The sequence below is a fragment of the Tursiops truncatus genome, chromosome 19, assembly GCF_011762595.2.
Source record: "Tursiops truncatus isolate mTurTru1 chromosome 19, mTurTru1.mat.Y, whole genome shotgun sequence".
NCBI classification, from domain to species: Eukaryota; Metazoa; Chordata; class Mammalia; order Artiodactyla; family Delphinidae; genus Tursiops; species Tursiops truncatus.
In genome coordinates this window covers 2,773,786-2,795,985 of record NC_047052.1, presented here as the reverse complement: position 1 = coordinate 2,795,985, position 22,200 = coordinate 2,773,786, and the positions used below count along the sequence as shown (strand labels likewise).

At 54.1% G+C, this 22,200-nt stretch overlaps 1 protein-coding gene across 1 annotated transcript in view; it reads right to left on the bottom strand.

Moving 5' to 3' along the window:
- Positions 1 to 12,978: 12,978 nt before the first annotated feature.
- Positions 12,979 to 22,200, bottom strand: part of MTHFSD (methenyltetrahydrofolate synthetase domain containing) — a 58,801-nt gene continuing 49,579 nt past the window's right edge. The window contains exon 8 of the mRNA XM_073796384.1: positions 12,979 to 14,711. Within this exon, the coding sequence (XP_073652485.1) occupies positions 14,424 to 14,711 (288 nt within the window). The 3' untranslated portion in view covers positions 12,979 to 14,423. The remainder of the gene's footprint in view (positions 14,712 to 22,200) is intronic.

Here is a 22,200-nt window from a genome sequence, read left to right as displayed (position 1 = left end):
ACTGCTAACTGGAATGTAGGTGAGATGGCTGGAATTGAAGCAGCCATCTTGGGCTATCGACTGGACCTTCGGAGTGGAGGTTGCTTACATTACAGCAACAAGATGGGAGGAGCCTGGTCCCTGAGGACTACATAGAGAAAAGCATACTGGCCCAGACTGTCTCCCAGGATTTTCATGAAAGAGAAACTTTTAACTCATTTAAACCCTTGCTACTCAAAGTGTTATCCACGCACCAGCAGCCGTGACACCTGGGAGCTGGTTAGAAATACAGAATCTTAACCCAACCCCAGACCTACTGGATTAGAATCTGCATTTTAAACAAGATTCCTGGCTGATCCATGTGCAGATTAAAATTTGAGAAGCACTGATTTTAGCAATTGCTATAATGCATCTCTTAATTTTAATCCAACTCTAACTATTACAGGTACATTATTAGTAATTTTAATGATAATACTCCTTAGAGAATTAGCAGTACTTTTATTCCCTGAGACATATTTCTTGAAGATGGAGGCAGTAGGAGTGAGAGAAGGTTTTCAATGAACCAGCATCTTTTATGTATGAATATATGGGAGGGCAGGTGGTGGTTGATTAATCGGCCCAAATCCTTTTGGCCCACCTGACTGTACCTGCAGCAGCAGGTACACTACCCAGCTCCCTGAAAACGTCCCACCTCAAACACCTGTGCCTCATCTGACCCACCTGGAGGGGGCAGGGCGGGGGCTTTCTCTGTCCCCAAGGGGGTTGCTCAGCCCTGTACAGGAGCAGCTGCAAAGTGCGGGGAGGCTGATGCCCGGGGTGCCCCTCAACCAGTGGGCTGTGGACAATCGCCCCAGCTCTCCTGCGTCCCGGGGGCGAGGTGAGTCCGCCAGGTTTCTCGGGGGTCTGCAGTGGAACCATGCTTGCTCCTCGTGCGTTAAGGCATCCTTCATTCCTTCCCTGTTCCAGTCTCCACACTCCCTCATACCTACTGCCCAGGAGCCCCCCGCCCAAGTAACCCACCCCGCCCAGCTCCTGGCGCAGGCTCTGCTTCTTAGGGGTCCAAGCTGAGACACCAGGAGACTAAGAATCCTGAACCCCAGCTCACAAAACTCAAGGGAGTTGCTCATTTCATGCACGGCACCACAAAGAACCGAGACCTCGCCGTCTTAGCGAGGGTAAGCAGCTCAGTTAGAGAAAAGGCTGCCCTTTGGGAGATTTCACTGGGAAATCACACAAAATCCCTGGAGAGCTGGCGTTTATCAGCAGTTGCTCTGTCTCCCCACTGGAGCTGCAGCGCTGCTGGGCGCACACGCCGAGTCTTTTTTTTTTTTTTTTTGCGGTACGCGGGCCTCTCACTGCTGTGGCCTCTCCCGTTGCGGAGCACAGGCTCCGGACGCGCAGGCTCAGCGGCCATGGCTCACGGGCCCAGCCGCTCTGCGGCATGTGGGATCTTCCCGGACCGGGGCACGAACCCGTGTCCCCTGCACCGGCAGGCGGACTCTCAACCACTGCGCCACCAGGGAAGCCCCCACGCCGAGTCTTAATGGAACAGCCACTGTGCCCTTTCCCTGCCGAGAACTGGGATGGTTGAGCCAGAAGCAAAGAAACTCAGGCCGGATCCTGGTAACGCTAAGCCCATACCGTTGTTGTTCTGACAACCAACTCCGATGGCAAAACGGCCCCTGTGCTGTCTGTACCAGTGTCATAATGATGCCAAACGAACAGACTCAAAGACTTGAGAAGTCAGGCAAAGCCTCACTGTCTTTTCAAAAAGTGCTTTATTAAATTCATCTTTAAAATGACAACTGACAGAAGACTATTCACACGAACAATTAATAACCTCCCCGTTCCCAGCTGTGTTTTCACCCCCACTTCTGCTCCAAGGTGACCTGCGTGGATCGCTGCGTCCTCTCACATTTTTCTCCACGTTGACATAAACATATGGCGTTTTATTGAGGTTTGTGTTTACAAAGTCGAGGTGGGGCACTACAGTGGTTTAGGGCTCAGATCCTGGCTAGGCCACTTACAGCTGTGTGTTTTGGGGCAGGTTGCTTGGCTTCTCTGTGTTTCCTCAATTACCAAATGGGATGAATAATAGTACCCGCCTCATAGTATTGTTGTGAGGATGTATACAGTGCCTAGTGCATGCCTAGTATCTGCTATTGTCACGCGATTTTCCTTTCTCACTTAACGATACGTTATTCCCATTCTTACCAGGTCAATAGATTTATACCTCATGACACATATTCCATCCTTGCAACAACTCCCCCAGAGAAGGTAGGTATTATTATCCTATTTTACACATTAAAAAAATGAAATGGCTCAGAGAAGTTAATTTGCCTGAGGCCACACAGCCAGAGGGCATTATCAGACAACGAGGGGGAACAGAATAATTTTTTGAAAATTATCTTGAAAATGAAAACATTCTGAACTGTGGGTTAGACTTTTTTAGGTAGGGATAGAAGCCGGTCCATGCTCTTCCCCCGGCCCCAGATGCCTGGTCAGGGTGCCCATCCCATTTCAAAATCTCTCGTGACCCATCCTTCTCTCTGCGGGTTTCCTGGGCTGAAGGGGTAAAGTTGCATCACACTCTGGCAGTCTCCCTCCTGCCCGGCTTTCCTTTACTTGCATTTTGGGTCATTTTGATCATTCTTAATGATAAAAATAGAGGTGGATCGAAGAGCAGGGACACGCATGTCTCCCGCAATAAAACCTTGGCTTTGACGAGCGTGTCCCGCAAGGAGGAACACGCCGGCCCAGTCCATCCAGGTCGACCCGGGGCCGGTGCGGTCATCCCGGCGAAGGGTGGCGGGAGTCCCCGCAGCTCCTCTCCCTGATCTCCCCACTGGCACCACCACCGGGAAGGAGCTGCCAGCCCCAGCGCCGAGGTGGGCAGGCACTGCTGCCGCCCAGTCCTCTCTGGGAACCATTTTGTAGGTGAAAATAAAGCAGCGCTTTTATCCGAGGCGAGCGGCATAATCACCAGATGCACATGAAATCACTTAAACTCTGGGAGCCCGCAGCCCCCGCGGCTTAATTACACAGCAGGGCCGTGTTCTGCTGAAAGCAATTACATCTGAGATCCCCAGCACGGGCACACGCACAGCGCGCCGTGCTCTCCACGCGCCCAGCCGGGGTCCACGCCCACCCTCCCTCTCTGAGACGCCTTTTGCAGGATGCAGACATTTGTGAATTAGCTATTTGTTCAGGTGGGTCAATACTCCAAGGGCCCGAAGGACAGAGCGCGAAGTTTCTTTCCCTCCCATCCTTCCCCCAAGGCGCCAAGCTCCCCGCACGTAACGGGGCCGTCCATCTCTTTTGTATCCTTCCGAAACCGCTGACACCAGAAATCCATCCATCCATCCAAATGGAGCCTTTCTTCGAGAAGGAAATCGCTTTTCAGACAGCGGGATCTGTGAGCCTCCTATATCATCTCTGTTGCAGTAAACAGCCAACCACTTCTCTCCTGGACAAACAAGTTTGCCGCCGTCAGGAGGGCTCCTTGTTGGAAATCAAATAAAGGGTCTGATTCCAGATGAGGGCTGGTTCCAGGTACCGCTCGGTGAGCCGGGGCTGCCGTGCCCAGAGCTGGCTGAAGAGAGGGTGTGCGGTCCCCACCCCACCCCCCAGATCACAGCCGTGAAAGGCCCCTTTGTGACAGGGAGGGGTCAGACCCCAGTCACAATGCTCTCTTGTCAGAAGGGCCTCCTGGAGCTGCCACGAGGCGGGCAGCTCTACGGAGCAGAGCCGAAGGCAGGCAGCGATTCTGTGGTGGTTTCCGTGGCCCGGTGGACCCCGTGGAGGCGCTCACGTTTCCGGGCCTGGCTGGATCATGGGCGCCTTACGCAAGCACACCAGGCCAGGATGCAAGGCCCGGGGATGTCACCCTCCCTGAGACATGCCAGCCCCAAGGTGGGGGAACGCTGGGCGGCTGGATGGGGCTGTGCCCGCCACTCTTCACTGGCCAGAGAAAGCAGGGCTTCCCGGGAGGATGTGACAGCCAGGATGAAATTCAAATCCGCGGTTCCAGGCGATTCCCGTCTTCCTGTTATTCTAAAACTAAGTGCTTCACACATTTGGGAAGTATTATTAAATATGGATCTGTTGGATGGGCTGTGGTCGGGGCTAATTTCTTCCAGTTTGCAGAGCGTCTAGTTACCAGACCCCCTCAAGAGGACCTGTCAGAAGTGCTTTGCCTGTGCAAACGCTGCTTGCAAACAAGCTGGCTCTGCGGCCGTGCAGCGCCGAGTCGGGAACGCGCAGGGCTCGAGGCTCCAGAATTCCTCCCCAGATCCCACTTCTCTCCTTGGTGCCCGTGAATATGAAATCCTAAGCGATCGCTGAAAACCTAACGGAGCGATTATTTTTGTTCGCTCCAGTGGGATGAGAGTTTGGGATTTTAGGTTGTTATAGGGTTACCCCCAAAGGCAAATCTATAATTGATTTAAAAAAAAAAAAAAAAAAGAAGACCTGGCATTTAAAAAATTCTTTTCATGTTTCTCCAAAGCGTTTGACAGACACAAATTCTCGAAACATTCCAGAGAAGAGACGGGGGGATTAAGTCCTGCTTTGGATAAGGAGATGCATCCTCAAGAGAGAAATGAAGTTTGTGTTTGTCCAAAGAGGAACTTTGGGTCGGGGCTGAGGCTCCCAGATGTGTGTCCTGCCCACAGCTGTCACCTCCCAAGCCTGACAAATGGACAGATAGTGACATCCTAGGATGGCACATGCTATAGGCTCAGGACAATGCATTCTGGAGCCAGAGAATCTGGGTTGGAATCCTGACTCCTCCGTGTATTAGCCACATGACCCTGAGCAGGTAACTTAGCCTTTGGGGGCCTCAGTTTCCTCATCTTTAAAGTGGGTATAATCACAGCATCTAGCTGTATAATTAAAGGAGTTAATACTTGTAAAGTGGTTAAAGCCTCCTGGTGCATAATAAGTGCTCAGGAAGCATGGCTATGGTTATTCTCGCTTCCTGCATCTGCGTGATGGCCCCACCACCAACCCATGGGCAGGGCCCACCTTTAATGAGAAGGCTGTCCACATGTCAACTTGCCTGGTGGCAGAAAGGCCAGCAAATGGTGGAGACTCGGATCTTTTTTTTGGTCGAATTGACAAACTCGGACATGGAGAATGATTGGTTAAAACCTCAATGTTTCAGCCAATCCCTTAAGATAATTCTGACTGGATGGGCTGAGCAAATAGAACCAACCAGAGCTGCTCACAGCCCTGCCTGGTCCCCAGAGCCCGGGGTCTGCAGGGAAAGAGGGACCCAGCCAAGCGCAGTGTGATCTGCCCCTGCGATGGTCTGGTTTACGTGTGGACTTGGCCAGGCTGTAGCACCCAGTTATTCAACCAAACACTCATCTAGGTGTTGCTCCAAAGGTGTCTGGGAGATGTGGACAGAATCCACAGTCAATTGGCTTTAAGAGGAGACCCTGGATCATGTGGGTGGGCCTCATCCAATCAGGTGACGGCCTTAAGAGCAAAACTGAGGTTTCCCAGAGAAGAAGAAATTCTGCCTCGAGACAGCAGCATCAACTCCTGCCTGAGCTTCCGGCCTGCCCTACAGGTTTCAGACTTGCTGGTCTCTGCGATGGCACGAGCCAACTCCCTGAAGCACGTCTCTTTCTATATCCCGTATGTATAATGTATCCCTCCTATATATTTATCCGATTCGTTCTGTTGCTCTGGAGACCCTTGCCTGCGGGGTGGGGGCAGGAGGACCCTCTCATCACTACCTTGTCGCTGTAACAGCTGTAGCCACAGCTATGTCTTGAGTGCCGGGCACAGGGCTGATGGACTCCAAGGACCTTATTTACGCCAACCAGCCACCTTCTTTGTTTCTGGAGATTTCCAAGTGAGGGACTGGGGCATCAAACGAAACGTGAATTTAAAATGTTAAGGACGTGATTACTTTCCCTAGAGAGTTTAGTGACTGACACTCCCACCATTAACATACGTAATCCAATGGGTAAAAAATGTTAACTTGGTTTTTCTTTTGTAGTTGTAGTAAAAAGACACATAACATACCATCTTAACCGTTTTTAGGTGTACAGTTGAGGAGTAGTAAGCACATTCACATTCTTGTGAAACAGATCTCCTTAACTTTTTCGTCTTTCCAGACTGAAACCCCATTGAACTCCCATCTCCCCTGCCCCAGCTCCCGGCACCCACCGTGGTACTTTCCATCTCTATGAATGGGATCCTCTAGGGACCTCGTGTAAGTGGCATCCTACAGGACTTGCCCTTTTGTGACTGGCTCATTTCACTTAGCGTGATGCCCTCAAGGTTCACCTATGTTGTAGCACATGTGGGAATCTCCTTCCTCTTTACGGCTGAATAATATCCCATCGTGGGGACGGACAACATTTGCCTATCCATCCGTCCGCTGATGGACACTGGGGCTGCTTCCACCTCTTGGCTACTGTGAATAGTGCTGCTATAAACGTGGGCGTGCAAATAGCTCTTCAACACACTGCCGTCAAGTCTTTTGGAAATATATCCAGAGGTGGGGCTCGTTGAATTGTTTATTTGCATTTCCCCACGAGTCCTAGTGAGGCTGGACGCGCTTTCGTGTCATTTTTGGACAATCCACACTGTTTTTAACACGATGGTTATGCATCATACTGTTGCACCTGTGTCTGCCTAGCCACGATCTCACACACTCACTGGCCATGGAGAGGATGTCTGGCAAATTCTGGCCCAGGGCCTGGCCCCTGGAAGGGACTCAGTAAGTGGCTCTTAACTGTTACTTGCTGAGTGAACGAAGGGAGGGGTGAGCTGGAATAGGACGACGAAGGAAAAGCCCCATCTCTCACAAAGGGCAATTTCATTTTCCATTCTCACTGAGCCTCGAAGACAGTAGGGTGGAGGGTGTTTGGTTTTGGGGTCCGGCAGGAAGCTCCGAAACAAACAATGCAAGTGGGACATTGCCAAGGAAAGGAGGTAGCCTCATCTTCCTGTGGACAGTGACGTCACTGAACCTGCTGGGCTGCATAACGTCCTAGAGAAGAATTGCACTGGGAGCTGCCTGCAGGCCCCCAAAGGCCTTGGATAAGCTGCTCTGGAAGAATGTCTGCATCCCATTTTGCAGAGGGCTTTGGCCAGAAGCTCCTACAGCTTCTCAACTAACCATAATGCACGGGGAAATGCCTAGGGCAGTGCCTGGCATCTAAGTGTACGCTCAATGCACTTCCCCTCACGCTCACAGGCTGGGAGCGGGTCCACATCTCAAACGACAGAGCTGGACCCTTGCCACGCTGGGGGTGTCAGCCAGTGCACACGGAACAAAGCTAAGCCAGCGATGGCCCATAGCTGCTGTGCCCCAGGATCCAGGACACCGTAAAGATCTAGGACTTTCCCAGGCAAAGACCCATCAGCCTTCCTCCAGCAATTCCCAGGCAGCCGAAGAGTCAGGAAAAGCTGAGCCCGTCCCCAGAATGCCAGTCCCCTCCTTTGCAGAGACGGTCACTGGCAACCAGTATCTCATTTCCCTCTTCTCTCACGGTAATCGAATTTTCCACCCAGCAAATGGCCACCTCCAATAAAGAATACGCTTCCAGGCTACCTTGCAGCTAGCTGTGGTCACATGACCAGGCGCTGGCCAATGGGATGCGAGTGCAAGTGATACACATAAGTTCCTGGGGCTGCAGTCCAAACAGGGAACAAGCAGCAGAGACAGTCCCTGAGAAATCAAAACACACGCCGACCATAAGGAACCCCCCGGGCCGTGCCCGTGTACACCGACCTCAACACTAGCTCTGGGCGTGCTCTCCCCTCGACGCTGCCCTTGCGTCCTTCCCCTGCCCAGAAGCAGGCTTGCTTGTGGGGAGAATCATGCGTATGCAAGCAGCAGCCTATGGTTGGCAGACACACCAGAAAGACGGCAATTCTGGTCCTGACACTGTGGACCAACCTCTCAGTCGCACGCGCTGTGTGGGACACCGCCCACGGGCGAGAATTACATTCTCCCTCGTTTAGACACATGTCATCCGGACCTTTACCGCAGCAGCCGAGCCCACACCCGAGAACACATCTTCCATCCTCTCCTCCCCGCTCCACGCTCCAGTTTTGCTTTCCGAGCAAATGAAATGGGACAGTTTCTTGCTACAACTGCCACTACCTCAGTGCAGGTGAGGGTCTTTGAACAGCTACTGCTGGTTGGTGGTGGCCCCGAAAAAGAAATGTCCGTGTCGTAACCTCTGAAACCTGGGAAGGTGACCTCAATTGGAGAAAGGGTCTTTGCATGTGTGGGTTAAGAATCTTGAGATGGGGACTTCCCTGGTGGCGCAGTGGTTAAGAATCCGCCTGCCAAAGCAGGGGACACAGGTTTGAACCCTGGTCCAGGAAGATCCCACATGCCGCAGAGCAACTGAGCCCGTGCGCCACAACCACCGAAGCCTGTGCTCTAGAGCCCGTGCTCCGCAACAAGAGAAGCCACCGCAATGAGAAGCCCGCGCACCGCAGCGAAGAGTAGCCCCCGCTCGCCGCAACTAGAGAAAGCCTGTGCACAGCAACGAAGACCCAACGTGGCCAAAAATAAATAAATAAATAAATTTATTTTTAAAAAGAAAGAAAAAAAGAAACCATCTTAAGATGAGATCACCGTGGATTTGGGTAGGCCCTAAATCCTGTGACAGTGTCCTTATGAGAGACAAAAGTGTCCTTATAGAAGACAGAGAGGAGAGCGGAGGCCATGTGTGGACGGAGGCAGGGACTTGGCCATCAGCCAGAAGCCAAGGACGCCTGAAGCCACCAGGATCCGGAAGAGGCGGGGTGGGCCCTCCGTCCCCTAGAGCCTTTGGAGGGAGCACGGCCCGCCGACACCCTGATTGCAGACTTCTGGCCTTCGCTAGAATAATTTCTGTTGTTTTACGTCATCCTGTTTGTAGTCATTTGTTTCAGGGCCCACAGGACACTCAGACACTGTGGCTACCACTTTTCTCAGCCGCCTCGGAGGTCTCGTCTCCTTTCTGCTGAGGATGTGTGGTTCCATGTAAAAAGCATGGGGTGAGCGACCCAGGGTCATTGCTCCCAGCCCCAAAGTTCTCAGACCCTGCTTCTCCAACTGCATCTACCAGCCCGCACCGCATGGGCGTCGACCCTGAGAACCCTGGTCCCCCGCCAGGTGGGCTCTTCACTCTTCCCTGGCTTGCCCTCGGGTGTGGGCAGGGAGCCCCGCTACCTGGGCTCAGGTGACCCCACAGCCTGCCTCGGGGGTCTTGCCTCTTGAAGTGTAAGAGCGGTGATTAGAACGCAGGAAACGCAGCCTCCCGACCATCAGGGCGCCGCAGACCCCAAGGGCCTGTTTTGGAAGTGGAAGCCTTTCTCTTTGCACTCCTACCGTGACATGCTAATCCTTCCTGGGGTGAACTGCTGCCTCTCGCGGAAGGGCACAAGGGGTCAGATTTAACACACATTCAGTTCCAAGTCACATAAAGCTGCTACGAGAGACCCCAGCACAGTGGCTGCAACAAGCAGAGCTTTCCTGCCCCATGCTCACACGCTTGAAATAGAAGTCCATGCGAGACAGCTCAGGGCGGCAGGTGGTGTGGAACTCGCAGGGCTCTCGGACCAGGCCCCTTACGCCTCTGCTCTGCGCCCCTTTGCACACCAATCTCTGTGTCGCAAGAAGGCCGATGAAGCTGAGGACGCAGTGACAGCTTACCCTGCGCCTGCATTTCACATATCCTGCTCCTTTAATCCTCATAACCCCCCCCCGAGTTGGCCCCGTTTTATAAAGGGGAAAACAGGCACAGGGTGGGGGTGGCATAACTTGCCCACAGTCACACAACTAGTAAGTGGTGAAGCAGGGGTTTGCACCCAGTCTGTCTCCAGCATCTGAGCTCTTGACTACGATGTGAACCAAATGAATCACCCCGCTGTATATCTTGGCTGGGCTCCTTAGAAAGCTTCCCTTCCCTTACAAAAGCAAAGTGTCTTTTCCACTTGCCCCCTTCTTTCTTCTTTGGGATGTGGGAGGAAGGATGTGATGTTTGAGCTATGGCAGCCATCTTATAACCATGAGGTGAGAAGGCAAGCACCAACGTGCAGAAGACGGCAGAGCACAAGGATGGAGAAATCTGGGTCCTCAGTGACAGAGGACAGCACTGAGACACCACATCTGACCTGGCCCACCCACCAGCAGATGCTTCATGTGAGAAACGTACATGTCCTCATTGCTGAAGCCAGTTTTTCTGTGACGTACAGCCAAGTGCATCCTAAATGGAGTGACAGTGTGTGTGGGCTGTGGGGAAGAAGGGGGTTAGCTAATGGAAGGGCATGTCAGGAATTTAAGGAATAGCAAACAACAGGCCTTGGGAAGGGACAACCTAGGGCCGTACTGGGGACAATCAAGATGCTTCCTCCAGTGAAGACTCAACTCCCGAAACCCGTGTTCTAACCTTGAGTGCAGCAGAGTCGCCTGGAGGGCCTGTTATGATACAGAGCTGCAGATTCAGTCGGTTGGGCTCTGGGCGTGGCTTGCTGTTTCCGAGCTGTGTGACTCTCTGAGCCTGTTTCCTCTCGACAAAAATGAGGATGAATGAAACACAAGGCTCTTAGCGCAGTGCCACAGTGCTACACGGTGACAGCCCAGTAAAACTGGGTGGCTATTTCTGAGGGTTTGTTTGCGGCCTAACAGACCCAGCTGTCCAGCACTAGGTTGTCCAGACTGGCCATTAGGGGCCCTGTGAGGATAAAGACTTAGTGTCACAGGAATGAGGTGCAGTCCCAAGACGGGCAGTCTGCTGCCATCAAAGGATTATGAGAACTCCACTCCACCGCCACGTGTGCCCTTCCAGGGACCTCTGCCCTGGGACCGCCCGTGTTGCCTGTGGGCAAAGACGGCACTTGTTTTCATAGCTACCTGATTCCAACACCTGATTTTTAAAAAAAATATTTGCCCACCCAAACTACGGCTCTGATGGAAAATACACCTAACCCTTACGTTTTATATACATAAATTCATTTTAGAAGCTGATGCCCTAACATAAAAATAAATCTGATACCTTAACCTAGACGGAATGATCGCAAATCAAATGCACCATGATACGGAGCTCATTTTTACAACATGTGTCTTTATGCAGGGTCATCAGATTCAGAGAGAGGGAGAAAACGTGTTTCCAGGTGGAGAACCCTCTGCCCCAAGCGTCCAGCCTTTCTCTCCTTCATCCAGCTTTCGCTGAGAACAGAAGTTAAATGTGCTTTTCCTTTTGACGTTAAGATACTTTTGTGGGTCTCGACCTTCCAGACATGAACCTTCTGGGACCTCTGTCCTTGGTTTCTGCTTCTCCTGCTTCTGCCTGTGAGAACGCAATGCAGAGCAGAGGGCCACAGGGTCAACCGGGGGCCGTGGAGGGCACTGGGGTGGAGTGGGCTTCCGCATCTTTAGTCTTTTTTTCCAGTGTAACAGACCATCCTGAAAGGCAGCGGCCTAAGACAACAGTCATTTATTCAGTAGGCGACCTGGGCTAAGGGCTCAGCAGGGACGGTTACTGGGCTGCAGGACCCACTTCCAAGATGGCGCAGCCCCCCACGTGGCGGAGAGCGCGGCCAGGGCTATGGGCCGGGGGACCTTGGGTCCTCTCCATGTGGGGCTCTCACAGGCTGCCTGCGCTTCCTCAGAGCACGGTGGTTGAGTTCCAGGAACGAGTGTCCCAAAGCCTTGGAAATCACATCCCCTCCCTTCTGCTGTCCCCTTCTGGTCGGGGTGGTCACAGAGCCTGCCCAGAATCAAAGGGACACGCTCCAACTCTACCCTTGATGGGAGGAGGGCGGCAAGGTCTAGAGGAGCGTGTGGAATGCGAGAGATTGTGACGCGTGTCTCTGGGACCTGCAATCTGCCCATGAATCAAAGAGACCTGGGTTCAAAGCCCAGACAAGTCCTGTCTTCACTGTGTGGCCTTGGGCAAGCTCCTTAACTTCTCTGAGCTTCAGTTTCCCCAAATGTAAAATGGGGTCATTCTGACTCAAGTTGGGAAAATTAAAAGAAGAGCCTGGTGCGCTATGGACTTAGAATATGTTGGCGCCCTTTTCTGGCTCCCTATTGGTGATGTTCATAATTATACCCAGAAACAGCTTTAGAAACTGGTGAACAGCTATGTAATCATTAGTTTTACTGCAAGTCCATTTCAGGAACCTAACAGGACCCAGTAGAGAGCAAGCAGGAAAGAATCGTCAGGGGTCTCTGACGAGTCCCCGTCATTCTGACCCAATACAAAGAGTTCCTGTGTCTTGCTCCATCAAGCCATGCTCCTGGGGTATCCTGCTTGGGTGGCCTGGCCTGGTCTTCAAGGCAAGAAGACAGGCCCTCAGCATCCTGTTAGCACCACTTCTGACTCTTAACAGTAACAGTCATTTCCTTGGAATTTTCTGAAACCTTCCCACCTTCAGGCCAGACTGCAGACAAGAGGCCTGTGGGGGAATTCCAGGAGCGCTGGTGAGTTTTCAAAGGCACAGATGCTGTTTGCTCCACACAGAAGGGCCAACCGCTGGAGGTTCCGACTGGCGTGCCCCGAGACTCAGGGACAGATGGGCTCACAAGCAGTAGAGTCCTGCCTGGAGGGTGGGAGCTCCTGGTTGCGGGGAGACAGCGCAGCCCTCGAACCCGGCTTGCACCCTGAGCCAGTTGGGGAGCGGCTGGCGTGGCTGCCTGGGGACCGAGTGAGCCGGGAGAGTTTCTCGGAAAAGGCCCCACTCCCTTCCCACGAAACGGGCAGACCCCCAAACTCCACAGGCGTTGCCACACCCATGACTCTGTCTAGAGGCTGAGCCCTGTCTGCATGCTGGAGGGACGGTTTACCCTTTCTGTTTCACACACAAAGAAAATTTCTGTTTACTCTAGCCACATTGTTTGTTGTTTAAAGGAATGAAATAATTAAAACAAGAGGAACCCTCTGTAGGCTTGGATTTTTTCTTTACAAGCATAGAAAATGTATAGATAACATCATTTTTTTTAACAATACAATGTAATGAATTTAATTCACTGCTCAATGATTTATAAATATCTTTTATTTAACAAGTACACATATATACAAACAATTAGATACTTAAATCTGTATGAGTTTCCTGGGACTGCCATAACAAAGTACCACTAACTGGGGGTCTTAAAACAACAGAAATGGATTCCCTCACAGTTCCAGAGGCAGGAGTCCAGGTGTGCATAGGGTCGGTCTGCTTGGGAGGAAGCATCCCAGGCCTCTCCCCCCAGCCGCGGTGTTACCAGTGATCCTTGGCATATAGACGCCTCACTCCAGTCTCTGCCTCTGTCGTCGTCACGTGGCCTCTCCCTGTGTCTCTCTGTGTCCTGCTCTGCGTGGTGTTCTCCGGTCTGTGTGTCTTTCTCTATCTTTTTTAAAACAAAACCGTCTTTGCCCATCTCTGTCTAAGCTGGATAAACGACCAAGACAACAGGCGTGAATCTGCTCCGCTGTGCCGTCTCCAGCAGGTCTGAGCTACCATCACTAAGCAGTGGTTCTCCGTACTTCCGGCGAGCACTCAGCATCCTAACTGCGCCCCTCTCTCCCTGTCCTGTTTTTGGGGGCTGCCCTTGGGGAAGGCGAGTGGCAGCCATCCGTGCAGTGAGTCCACCTTCCTGCATATTTTTGAGGATGTAAACACCCAGGGAGGTAAGTAACTTGCCCAAGGTCACGGTCAGTGGGGGAGCGGGGCTTTGAACCCTCGTATTATAGCTCCAGAGGCGGAGCTCACGCTCACGGCACTACACTGTCTCCGCCCTGGCCCTAAGGGTCATTTGCTTCAAATCTGTTCATGCTGCCGTGAGCAGCTTCATTGCACGGTTTCAGTGCTGCACGGCGGCCTACCACACGCACATACCGCTGTGGTCCAGTCTGTTCCCCTAGAGAGGGACACCTAGGTCACCCCCAGTTCCAGGTTCCCCAAGCCCCACGCTGACGAACAGCCTAAGTGCTCCACGCTGGACAAACGTCAGAGTTAGTTTATGCCCACGCTGGTGCTGAACTGCGGGATCTGGGTTGGGGGTAAAGTGTGGGCCGTTTCTACGGAGGAGTCTGATTTACAGAGGAGGGCGTGCCCTTGGGAGCCCAAGCCAGAGGCAGGAGCCGGGGACCAAATTCAGCACAGCTCCCCAGCCGCCGGTCAGGACGCAGGCCACAGGGGTCTGGACTCTCACTCGCTCTCCGCTCACATCCAGGGGCCCCGAGACGGCCGACCTTTAATGTGGAGGCTGAGGTCAAGGCGAGAAGGGCCCTGAGGGGATCCTTAAGTCCTGGGGCACTCTGAGCACACGAGCCACTCCCCACAGCGACCGGAGCGGTCCTGCTCGAGTGCCGATCAACCCGCCATTCACTCATGGGCTCCAAAGGTGGTCCCCAACAACGTCACCAGCCTGGAGGTGCGGGACAGTCCTCCGTCCAGAAATGGACCTTATTTCCCTCTCTGGAGCCTGGCTGGGCCTCTCACTGCTCTGGCCGATAGGATGATGGTCTGGGACATCTGAGCCCAGGTCCTAAAAAGGCTGGAAGCCTCTCCTTCCCTCCTCTTGGAATCCAGGCACCTATCATTAGAAGCTGGACCACATGGTGAGGCCACAGGGAGGAGAACTGAGGTACTCTGACCCAAAGTTTCAGCTGGGCTCCCAGCACCGGCTGGGAGAGAGGCCAGCTCGGTCGTGCAGCCCAGGTGATGCCCTGGAGCATCACAGGGCGGAAGAACTGCCCGGCTGAGCCCAGTCCATCCACAGAATCCTGAGAAAGAAGAAAACGGTTATTGTTTTAAGCCACTACATTCAGGATGGTCTCTTACGCGTTAAGAGACGTGGAAACAATGTCCACTAGAAATGCACACATACATCCACCAAAAGGCACATCCCAGACATTCACAACGGCCCTATGGGTGATGGACGCAAACTGGAACCAAGTCCGTGACGTCCCTCAACAGCAGCAGGAATACACAGCCTGGGTCCGACCACACGATGGGTTGCCGCGTAGCAATGGAGGTGAAGGAGCTGTGCACGGCTCCCTGCAACAACCTGGGTGAGTGCAGACACACGACGCGGAGTGAAGACACCGGGTCGAAGGAGCACGGCCCCTATGATCCATTTGTACAGGGTTCGCGCAAGGCAGGACTCTCTCTGCTGCTCTGTTCCACGGAGCGCATACACCGCGGTGTCCCAGGCACCCCCGAGGGAGGAGAGCAGCCTGGTCACCTCCCACAGGCCCCGCCTCCCGACTCCATGACGCTGGGGTAAGGATTTCAACACAGGAATCTGGGGGACAGGGACTTTCAGTGCATTGCAGGGTGGCAGTGACCGGCAGGGGGCACAAGGGACTCCTGGGGGATGGGCTGCTGGGTCTTGATCTGCACGCTGCTTGCAGGGTGCGTTGCCTTTGAGAAAACTCATCGGGCCGATCTGTGGACTTCTCTGTACAGAGGTTATATTTCAATACAAAGTTTACTTGAAAAATGTAAATCAGACTTTTCTCGGGTAATCTGCTGCACAGCAAATTATGCCAAAACGCAGTGGCTTTATTATTTTTCCCAGTGTCTGTGGGTGGGGAACCCGAGCGGGGCTGGGCTGGAATGGCTCTAGCTAGGCTCTCTCATGTGGTCGAGGTGCCGTGGGGGCCGGGCGGGGTCGTCTGCAGGCTCCTCATTCACATGTCTGGCCCCTGGGCTGGGAGCCTGGAACAGTGGGGGCTGGAGTCGAGGGGGCTCCGGGCCCTCTGATCTTCATGTGGCCTCTTCACGTGGCCTCTCCAGCGCGGGGCTTCTGAGGAGCCGACCCCCTTCAAGGCCATTCCAGGTTCAAGGCGTGTGTCCCGAGAGAGGCAGACAAAAGTTGCCCCCTTGCTCCCCTGGCCCTGGACATCACACACCTCACTTCCACCACATCCTATTGTTCACGCAGCCTCAAAGTCCCACCCAGGTTCCAGAGAGGGGCATACAGACCTTCCATCCCTTCTGGGAGAAGAGGCGTCGAAGAATTTGCAGATGTGTTTTAAAACCACCCACAGATCAAGCCATTTTCTTTGCCAAAAACCTTCAACAGTCGACCATCACATTTAGGATAAAATCTACTTTCTGTGTCCCACCAGACGGGCAGGATCACCTGGCCGCTGCCCACCTTTCCCCACTCTTTTTCTACTTTCTCAGCCTTCTCTGCTTTCTACTCCCCCCACCCCCAGGCACCCTGGCCTCCTGGTGGATCCCAGAAGTCCGCCCACTGCCGCCACCTCAGGGCCTTTGCACACGCTGACTACTGTCTGTCCCACTCCCTGTCATCAGGCCTCGGCTCACTTCAGCTGAGCCCTCCTTTCCCATCACTCCACCGCACTCCTGGTTTTACTCCTTCACTGCACTTCGCTCCATCTGAAATTAGCTTTTCTGCTGATGTGTCATTTCTTGTTGCTAACGGCCTGCCAAGCAGAATGGAAGCTCCTTGTTCACCACCACGGCAATGCCTGGTGCCTGGTAAATATCCCCTGAATGAATACGTGGGTGGATAGTGGACGGAGTGATGATACAGAACTAGCGTGGGCTTTGATGATGGACAGGGAGACAGACGCCAACACCTCCAGCGGATCACAGGCAGCTGGACTAGTGCTCGGCCAGTGCTACGAACAGAGCCCTCTCTGGACCCAGAGGGAGGGAGGGACTTGTGTTGCTGCAGGTGATTGGCTGGCTCCCAGCATCCACTCCCCTTTTCACACGTATCTTCCTGGTCCAGAAAATAAAGAACTACATTTCCCATACTCCCTTGTAGCCCAAGGGCTGGCTGGGAATGAGATACAGCCAATGAGATGCAGCCAGAGGCAGAAGGAAGGCAGCCTGGAGCAGATCCGGCTCCTGCTGGGCTCTGCAGGTGTGGCAGTGTCCCAGCCTCCAGTCACCCACCCTGAGGGGGCAGGAGGCAATGGGCGGTGACTTCCTCATCCTGGATGGCAGGCATAGCTGTTCTTGAATTCGGCAGAACCAGTGGCAACCTCCTGCCAGGTAGCTCTCTTGGCAGGTCAGCTCTGGAGGGCCCACTAAAACCTATGGCCTGTAGGAGTTACAGGCCACCTGATCATTTTGGAAGCCCCGAAGCCCCTGTGTTAAGTCCCAGTCTGTATAAAACACTTGGAGGGTATCATTTTATCACCTGCCGTGGCTGGGATGTCTGAACACATGGAGAGGGCGTGACGATGCAATAGCCAGTCACCGCATTACAGACAGCTCAGCAGATCCCAGGACGACCTGAGAAAAACAGGAGACTGCAGCCCACCACCTAGAAACTCCGCCACAAGGCTGAGAAGCACCCAGATATTTGGAATGTCCAGGTGGCTCCCCGGACTGTTCACCTTCCTACCCATGTGTTTACTACAAGACCTGGTTGACCGGCTGCTCCGATGATTATGTACAACAGCAACTATGAAACTCTTTAGTTCTGCTACATGACATGGTTTAAAAGAAGAAGGTCAGGGGGCTTCCCTGGTGGCGCAGCGGTTGAGAGTCCGCCTGCCGATGCAGGGGACACGGGTTCGTGCCCCAGTCCGGGAAGATCCCACATGCTGCGGAGCGGCTGGGCCCGTGAGCCATGGCCGCTGAGCCTGTGCGTCCGGAGCCTGTGCTCCGCAACCGGAGGGGCCGCAGCAGTGAGAGGCCCGCGTACCGCAAAAAAAAAAAAAAAAAAAACCATGCTCCAGATGCCTCACAGACACTAAGACGCAAATAAGAACATCCGCGGACGCACTCAGCAATTTTTAGAACTTCAGGAGCGATTCTAGGGTGGTCCGAATTCAAACATGTTCAGAATACTATTTATTTTCTGGCCATTTATTTTAATACCTACCCACACCAGGCCCCAAACTCCTGCACCACCGCCTACAGCTCCTAACCCTGCATCTTGGGGTCAGTGTCGGTGGTGATGAGTGGACAGCCAGGACCCCTGGGAATGAGGCTCTGGTGCAGGATGCTGTGCTGGCCCCTGGCTCTACTGCTCAGAACTCTGTGGGTGGACAAGCCAGGCCTTCTCTGGCCCTCCATGACCCCATCTGCAGGATGGGAACAGTGATCTCCAAGTCTCTCTCACAAGGCTGTTTGGGGACTAAATGAGATCACAGAACACGGTGCCTGCATGGTGCCTGATGCACAGGAAGTGTCCTGGGACCATGGTCCTGGTTTCCTGAGATGAAGGCTCCCCTGGCCGGTGTCGGTCTCCCTACACGTCAGCTGCTGAAACCAGTGCTAACCCGAGAGAGCACACCAAAACATGATCCCGACGGGAGAACGTTGTCTGCTTAGCCTAATCCTTCCGGATCTTCTGCTATCTCCTCCGCCGCTTGAGCGAGCCTGACACAGGCAGGCATTCAATCTCACTCTCACAGGGAAAGAAAGCATAGAAACACCCTTTTTGAACAGAAAGAACTTAGTTTGTGCAGGAACTGCCGTTTCAAAGGCCTGGAGAGCACAACTGGAGGACTGGATGTTGTAGGTCGGGCTCTCCACCGGAGCAGCCGGCTCGCCGGACAGTAAACACGCTTCTAATGAAATAAACGCTGTTGGGCAGCAGAGTCTCCGCTGTGAGTGGCAGGCGGGCGCTGTGCTTCCAAGAGCGTGTCAGGCTGAGGGCATTCGTCGTCTCGGAGGGAGACCCTCCCAGCGACACGACCTGAACGGCAGCGCGGAGCCCAGCCCTGTGCGCTGAGCCTGTCTCCAAGGCAACCGCAGCCTGTCTACGGCACTGACTCAGGACCCACCTGAGGCCAATGACTATGTGTGGACACATCCGCGGGTGCATTTATGCCTTTACCACCCGCGTCATTCTTTGCCGTCTCTGCCCTGTGGAGTTCCTGGGTAATACAGTGAGCAGCCCGAAGACACTCAGGATTTCAGCGCACATTTCCCCTTAGCAATAAAGCGCATATATATTTATATTAATTGACCAACAAAAGTTACACCTTGTGACGTCATTTAATCAGGACTCCGTGTGATTAAGTACTGAATTGCTCCCTGTGCCCCTTCCCAGCCCCCGGGCCATCCGAAAAGCCTGGATCCCCGTCACCTCGGGATTAAATGCCCATGAAGTACCTGGTGTGTGCTTCCTGAAAGTGATGGGGTGATGCCTTAGAGAGAGAGAGCTGCTCCAACTGAGAAGGAGGGTCTGACATCGAATGTCACAAGTGGAAGGCCTGGCCTCTTGAGGATCCTCATTGCCCAGAAGAAGAAACAGAGGCTCAGAGACAGGCGGGACCTGGCCACGATCGCAGAGCTGTGAGGGACAGCACGGCACCAGCACTGCCATCCAGCACTTCCCTCTCGGAACTGCAAACACCTCTGGAATCGGCCATGATTCGTAAAGGTGGAGAGCGTTGGTGCCCTCCCCTTTCCAGGACGGAAGTCCAGGAGGACCCCCAGGACTCCCTGCAATCTCATGTCAGACAGGCCGCCTGGGAGAAGGGGGCTGGCTGAGCTGACAGGACAGCACCAGGACGGTGAGGGTCTGCCCTAAGGAGGCAGAGTAGGGGATCTGTTTGTTGCACGTGTGTGTGCTCATCAGGAAGGTCTGGGGGACCTGCTCTTGCCCCAACACAACCCACATCTAATATCTGGCAGGCACTCTCAGAATCTCTGGGCAGGACGTCCATGGGGAGGGATGGGGAGTTTGGTGTGCTGCCCAGCCTGGAGGCCGGGGAAGTTGGGCCTTGGCCAGCAGGGGAGAGGGGCCACGGCCACTTTCCTCTCGGCCACACCTGCCCGGCCTGGGAAGGGGGCCCAGCAGCCTCACAATTAATCTGCCTCCTCGGAAGCCTCGGGCAAACATTTAGACTGGGGACTCCCTTGTCTCATCTGTCCAAATATTTGTAGCCCGTGGGTCACTTGGTCATTTCCTGTGAGGCTAAATGTGGGGTGGTTTTGACCCACACAATCTCCGTCTCCCGTGCACTGCAGGGGCCAACTTGAGCATCTCCAGCATATACAGAAGCTTCTGGTTCCAACCAGGGCCACCCTGACATCCCGGATTGGGGGGTGGGGGGGGGCAGGAAGTGAGATAATGTTTGAGCATCTTCCCTCCTGTAAAGCTCTGCACTGGATACAGCAGCATCTCAGCTACTGTTGGCAACTCTGGTCAGGCAGCATTCAAAGATGAGGACCCCAGGGCCTGGACATAGAAAATAAGCTACTCAAGCCAGTGGGCACAGCTGGCGATGGTCTGGGCTTCATTCAAACTGGGTTCCGTCCAACCCTGGACTCCAAGTCTCCCCCAGCCTTACATAAGTGCTTTCATTCATGATGCATCCCAGCAGCCTATAAAGTTGCTTTTTATCAGCATCCTCATGATTTTTCTCTCGGCCATCACTTGCTAAACTGCCCCCTGGGTCAGATTTAATTCTCCTGAGCCGCTAGAGAGAAGGCATGACTTCTCCCCCATTTTACAGATGAGGCTACTGAGGCGCAGAGAAGTCAGGTAAGCCACCTAAGGCTGCACAGGAGAAAGAGAATCACTCTAGAAGCCACATGTTCCGACCCCACCAAGCTCCAGACCATTCCATGGGCACCTTCGATGTTGCTGTGCGGCGGCTCGGGGCACCCTGAGGCCGTGCCTTTCTGGCCCCAGGGAGCCAGTGGCAGGCCTGCGGCAGGGGCGCGCAGGTGAAGGCGGGGAGGGCCTGCGAGCACAGCTTGTCCCGCCTGGGGTCGCCTAGAAGCCGGAGCCTGTACTTAGTTCTCTCTGGTAAATAACAGCTCCGGTTTCTGCTCAAAGGATTCATTCCCAGAACACAATAATGTTCATCTCCCCCTCGCTAACCCGTAGTTTACGCCTAAATATACGCCGTAATGAGCCCCTGGCCTGATAGCGTCGTTAAGGAGACATTTGACCTCGGGTTTAATTGCAGGATGGAATAAATGGCTGGGACGTGCAGAAGGGGCCCCCGCCAGCTCGCAGGCAAGTTCAGGGCTCTGCATCTGGCATCCGCCAGTCCCGGAGAAAGTGGTGCGTCGGAGAAAGGGGCTCCCCCGGCGCCTGAGACGCAAAGGAGGGTGAAGGCTCCGGAGCCCAGTGCGGCCATGCGGTCCCTGGCCAGGGCCGCCCTGGAACCCTTGGGTGTGGGTGGATTCCGGCGGCTGCTGACCCTGGAGAGCGGCCCTCTTGCCACTAACTCCCTCTTTCCGCCTGCACCCTGCTTTCCAAAGTCGCCTAGAAAAAAGCCACTCCTACCCTCCCACCACCGCCCCCCTCCCCCTTGGCAGAATGCAAGGCCGGTTTGCTGGGCGTTAGGCTTGGGACAAGAGTCACCACCGATCGCCACAGACTAGACACCGGTTTCAAGTGTCCCCGGCACATGCCTCTGTATCTGTCCTGGCTGGTGAGGGCGAGGGGAGAGACGGGACCCGGGAACGAGGGCGCCCTGGCACCTGCTGAAGGCTATCGAAAGAAAGAAACTCGAGCAGGCAGACGACTTGGTGATGCGACCCGGAGCTGGGCTGCAAGTCAGGAGGGGCTCCGCGAAGCAACCTGCCTGTGGGCGATGGGCCGGTGCTTCTGCATGAAAAAACGTGGCTTGTGACCTCCACGCCCCGGAGGGAGGAGCGGGGGCAGATTCCGGCCTGTGGTAGTGCAGGGTGCACCCAGTCGTGCCTCTTGGATTTTTCTCTCCGCTGCTCAATGTCAAGGCTACAAAAGCCATCAAGGGAGTGTCAGCTGAACGGAGGGCTCTGACAAATGACAACTGCTTGAAAGAAGGGAGTGTCGATAACTGTGACTTGCGCCCAATTTATTCGATCTTGGTGGTTCTTATTTGAGAGGGAGTGTGTAAGGGACTCTGCACAGCACTGAAAGCTATGGGCTGCTTTTCCACACACCTAGTTTTGCACCTCCCACCCCAAGATCCTTTGGTCTTGAGTTAAGATCCGCACCCCCCACCAGCTCGACGTAAGACCCGGGAAGTACACCAGGGTCTGCCCCTTCCCTTGAGGAAGCCTCTATCTGCACATCTCTAAGGGCCAAGTAATCATCTCCCTATTTTTCTCTTCCTGAAAGAGTTTTGTTTCTTCGGCTCCCACGACTTCTTTACTGCTAGGGTGCCAGGCGGATTGCTGGGTCGGGGTGAGCCTGGCCTCCAGAGCCTATCTGAGTGTTGTCTGTGGACTTTGTAGCACCCGGGAAGCAGAGGTTCAGAACCAGGGAAAGTGGCTCCTGGATGCTGCTGGGAGCTCCCGCCTACCAGGCTGGAAGCCCAGGCGTGGTGTTCT